Genomic DNA, 5292 nt, shown 5'->3' with positions numbered 1-5292 from the left:
TAGATGACATATCTATGTATATCGATCCATTTCTTTGTATCTCTCCCTATCTATCTTAATCTATCTCTTGATCTATCTGTAGTGTATCTATCTCTTTCTTGTTTGAATTCTTTTGTATTTTAGCGTCTTATCACTCCCTGGATTATGCTTCTCTGAGGAGTAGAGAGACTTCCTTTTAATCGAACTCCTTCTTTTGGTCGAAAGAAGAAGAAAAGAGAGTTCGGAAAAGTCATTCTCCTGTTGCTTCTCTTAACTCATTCTTGGATCTCTTACAGAACCTCGTTCTCGCCATCTTTCAAAACGAAAAGAAAGAGAAGAAGAGAAGGAAGAGAAATTCAACACAATGGAAAAGTAAAAAAGCCAAAGAGAAAGAAAAAGAAAGAAAGAAGATAGGAGTTTTGGACGCGAAGAAAAATAACTCTCAGCATTCATATTATTTTCATTATGAGACAATCCTTCTCTTCTTCTTGTTGTTTGTCTTCTCTTTCTTTCTTTGTTTCTCTCTTGGACTTCATCCACTTCATTGACGGTCTTACACCCCACCTTACTATCTATCTTTGATCTACCTGTCTATCTCTATTCTTCAATCTTTAATCTATCTATCTATCTTAGCCTATCTATCTACCTGTCTTCAATCTACCTTTCATCCATCTATCTACCTTAGAAGATCTATCTATCCATATTTCATCTCCTTATGGATGTTGTCTCTTTCATCTACTTATCTATCTAGCTATCTATGCTTCTATGTCGAATGTGCTTTTCTATTGATCTTTGATCGATCACTCACTGACTCTCTCTATCTATTACTCTACCCCTATATCTTTCAGTCTATCTGCCTATCTATCCGGAGAGGCAAGAAAGAGACTCGACACAAGAAGAAGAAGAAGAACAAGGAGAAGGAGGAGGAGAAGAAGAAGGAGAATAAGCAGTCATCGTCTTAAAGAGGATCGTGAAGAAAAAGAGAGAGAGAGAGAAAAGACCAAGAAGACATAAAGATTCCCCTTCAACAAAGAAAGTCTCCTTTCTTTCTTTCTCTTTCTTTCTTTCGTCCTTTCTTTCGTTCTTTCTTCTTTCGTTCTTTCTTCGTCTTTTAGTTTAATCTCTTTTCCTTTATATTAGGCTCATAACCACCTAGAGACGCCATCTAGGAATTGGTAGAAGATCTATTATCTATGAAGATGAAGAAGCACAAGGAAGTTGATAGAGAAGAATGTGAATTAACGCCTCTACTGCAGCCTGCGCCTCGACAAGTCTTGAGATCTCCTCCTCTTCTTTCTTCTTCTTCTCCTCCTCCTCTTCTTTCTTCTTCTTCTCCTGATCAGCTTGAAGAAGAGGAAGTGTGTGGGGAGTTCTCGACAAGAAGAAGTTGCCGTTACTCCCCGATGGAGCTTCTCTTTTGCCTACGTGTTGGCCTCCTTCATTCCAATCCCTACAGCGACCATCTTGCGAAAGAAGAAGAGGAGATGTCTTTTCTTCTTTTTCTTTTTCTTGTGGCTGTTCTGAAGAGGAAGAAGAAGAAGAGACGAAAAGTAGGTTCGCGACAGAAATAAGTCGGTTCGAGATGAAGAGAAGAACCCAATGGGGTGGACATCCACCTGCAGCTGCTTCCTGCAATCTCTTATCGACTTGATAAAGCCATCCAACTAAAGTCTTCAGAAAAACTTCATCTTCTCGGCAATTCTTCTTCTCTTCTTCTGATTCTTTAGAGAGAGATGAAGAGAAAGAAGGAAACTCTTCTTCTTTTCTTTCGTCATCTCTTCCACTGAAGACATCACCTCCTATGACAGGAGGAATCTTCTCATGCATCTCTCTATTTAGAGACGTGGAAGACGTAGTGGAAAGCTCAAGACTTTGCTTCGAAGACTTCTCTCGTTTCTCTTCATCTTCTTCTTCTTGACACGACGAAGAAGAAGAACAAGAGGAGGAGGAGGAAGAAGGAGGTGAGGCTATAGAATGCGTGTTCGTGTTATCACGAGTCGTGGAGGTGAAAGTTGGACTGATGGCCCTCCGAGGCGAGAGGAGAAGACGCGATAGGAATAAGAGAGACGCTTTAAGGAATGCGGAATAGATCACTTGGAATAGCCACTGCTGTGTACAATGCAAAGAAGAAGAAGAAGAAGCAGAGGAAGAAGAAGATTCTAGAGCCTTCATCTTCTTGACATGGGGCTTGCTTAGAAAAGAAGGTGATAGAGAGATTCTGTCCTCATCTAGTTCCGAAGAAAAAGAAGAAAAAGAAGTTCTACTATTGTCTGTCATGTCTGAAGAAACATCTCCCTGTACGCACACATACATACATATACATACACATACATGTCAGACTGAAGATAGATAGATTAAAGATAGATAGATAGATAGATTAAGGATAGATAGATAGATTAAAGATAGATAGATAGATTAAGGATAGATAGATTAAAGATAGATTAGAGATAGATAGATTAAAGATAGATAGATTATAGATAGATAGTTGACTTACCCATACAATTCTTTGTAGTGTGACTTCATCGAGACACATGCAAATATCTTGCAGTTCACATACGACCGTCTGGATGTCCTTCCATAGGAATTGTGTGTCTCTCTCTAACTCTCTATCTATCTTCATGTCTACCTCCTCCTCTCTTCCTTCTCTTATGCCCTCTCTACACTCATCGCCCTTGTTCTTCTTCTTTCTTAGCTCTTCAGAGACTTCCGAAGAGAACAGCATCTTCTTCTTCTTCCCGCTGTGAGAAAGCGGCGGCTCTTCTTTATCTTCATGTGTATCGTACTTCATCTTCTTCTCCCTTCCCTCGAGGGCTCCAGGAGAGATCGATTCGAGCAGAGGAATAGCACCCTTTCTTCGAGCTGTCTCAACTGCACTGTGAATGATAGCCTCGCGAAGAGCTAGTCTACCCGTCCTTCTTCTCTTTTCACAGTCAGGGACTGAAAGCGACTTCGGTCTTTCTTCTTCTTCTTCAGCCAGAGTTTCATCCTCTTTCTTCTCTCTTGTTCTTTTCATCTCGAGACTCTCTTTCGAAACGAATGCGGATGTCCTCCAAAAGCGACTACTAAAACATAAGATGAGGAGGGACCTCGCAGCTGCTTGAGAAAGTAGAACTTCTTCAGAGTAGAGATTCGCTGGCTCTTCGTCAAAGAGCGGGCGGCGACCTCCCGTCCCACGCCGTTGACACGAAGAAGAGGAAGATGTGATCTTTAGACACTCTTCATCTTTCTTATTCTCTTCATCCTGTAAAGGATGAGACGTGCAATTGCAGTTGCCATCAGCTTTTCTCTCTTCTTCTTCTTGTGATTTGCGAAGGTCTCTGAGAGGGCTGGTGTCAGGTTTGGAGAGAGATATGGAGAACTTCTCACGGCATAACGCTCGGATGGACGTTCCGCTGCTTTCACAGACCAATCTCCATAAGGCCCGTAAGACAAGACGACGAGGGAATAGCTGAATAAGAAAGAAAGAAAGAAAAAGGATGAAAAGGATAAGAAAGAGTGAGAAAGAAAGAGATCAATCATTTCGAGGAGGATGTATGTGTGTAAGAATTGAGAGGAGGAGCTTCGCTCTCTCGCTGTCACTCTCTTAGCACTGAAGAGACCTAAACAGATCCACCTTGAACCTACCTATCTACTCGTCCATCTATCTTTGATCTGTCTCTCTATCTATCTCTCTATGTGTCTGTTTTCCTATCAAAAAGAAAGCTAGATACACGGTGTTAGAGGAAGGGGACTGATCGGCCAACAAGTAGAATTGCAGCTATAGGGAGATAGAACTCAACCTCCTCTATGCAAATAGGCCTGTCCCTGTACATACACCTACATCTACATGCTTAGCACAGCTCTAGGTAACTCTTCATATTATAATAGTACTAAACACGACCTACATCACTAGGATGATAGGAGCTTCGGAGTGTCTGCATGGAGGGGTGTCTAGCTCTCATAGAAACAGACAAGAGCTTTCTCTTCTACTAGGAGATCTCTCTATCTCTCTCAAGTCACGATAAAGTTCAGATAAAGGACAGAGAAGAAGTCTTGAAATCTATGTAAGCTTCTTCAGTCTTCTGTATAGAGATAGATGCTGCTGCTGCTGTCTTTCTCAGTTGCATGACCTCTTTCTTATCCTCTTGGAGAGATAAGCAAGAAGAAGAAGAAGAAGCAAAAGCAGACAATGAAGTTAGTAGAGTCTTATCTTAGAGAGTAGTGGTAGGAGCTAGATATCTGAGAGGGTGTACTGGAGTGAGAGCTTTACTAAAGGTAAAGTGTATGTACATGTCTAAGTCAATCTCTCTCTTCTACTTCTATAGTAGTACTATTATGATAGTGAAGGTTCCTTTCTCTTTTTCATCTCTCTCCTTTCTACGGAAAGAAAAGAGAAGTGTCACTACTCACTTACCTCCGTCATGACTTCTATGAGAAGTTGGAGAACTAGCGATCCATCCACACTAGACACAGGCGTCGAGCTACAGCTAGCCATCAAGAGGAGACGTATAACTCGAGTCGTCTTCATCTTCTTCTTTGTCTGTCTTTCATCTTCTTGAGAAATTATTTCTGCATTCCTTCTGTCTTTCTCGTCTTGCATTTCTTCTTTCTCTTTCATTATGAGAATATCTGCTAAACGCCCGCATGCACGACTACAATTTCCTAGAGCTTCTGCCCGAATATAAGGCTCCTCATCCTAAAGAGAAAGAGAAAGAAAGAAAGAGTGAATGAGAGAGAAAGAAAGAGTGAATGAGATAGAAAGAAAGAAAGAAAGGAAGGAAGAAAGAAAGGAAGAGTGAAAAAGAAAGAAGAGAGAGGACAAGAGGGACATAGCAAACAGAGGGAGAAAGAGAGAGGGAGAAGACGTAAAGATCAAAAGAAACCTCCGAAGGTTGAACAGAAAGAAAGATAGCCGACAAGTCTACATGAGAAAGATTTCAAGAGTATTTACATCTATTCCTACCAAAGAATACAGAGGAAAAGAAACAGAAGAAGAAGAAGCAAGAAGAGGAAGAAGAAGAAGACATGAGCTGTATGATGGAGGGAAGGAATGAGGTGTCATGAAGACCTGCCTGCTAATCCCCCAAGAAGAAGAATGATAATAGGAACGAAGCTCTGGCTGTGCGTCCATAGTCTCACCAGGGAAGAATAGATAGATAGATAGATAGATTAAAGATAGATAGATAGATAGATTAAAGATAGATAGATAGATAGATAGATAGATAGATAGATAGATTAAAGATAGATAGATAGATAGATTAAAGATAGATAGATAGATAGATTAAAGATAGATAGATTAAAGATAGATAGATTAAAGATAGATAGATTAAAGAT

At 40.5% G+C, this 5292-nt stretch overlaps 1 protein-coding gene across 1 annotated transcript; it reads right to left on the bottom strand.

Annotated features, from left to right (window-relative positions):
* Positions 1-288: 288 nt before the first annotated feature.
* Positions 289-4654, bottom strand: CSUI_010583 (heat repeat-containing protein). Its single transcript, XM_068070686.1, has 3 exons — positions 4373-4654; positions 2474-3427; positions 289-2274 (listed from the first exon to the last, which is right to left on the bottom strand). Exons 1-3 carry the CDS (start codon positions 4574-4576, stop codon positions 1171-1173), a joined length of 2262 nt encoding a protein of 753 aa, XP_067917338.1. The 5' UTR covers positions 4577-4654; the 3' UTR covers positions 289-1170.
* Positions 4655-5292: the final 638 nt, after the last annotated feature.

Source organism: Cystoisospora suis (genome assembly GCF_002600585.1).
Source record: "Cystoisospora suis strain Wien I chromosome Unknown contig_7815, whole genome shotgun sequence".
Taxonomy (NCBI): domain Eukaryota; phylum Apicomplexa; class Conoidasida; order Eucoccidiorida; family Sarcocystidae; genus Cystoisospora; species Cystoisospora suis.
This window is presented reverse-complemented; position numbering and strand designations above follow the sequence as displayed.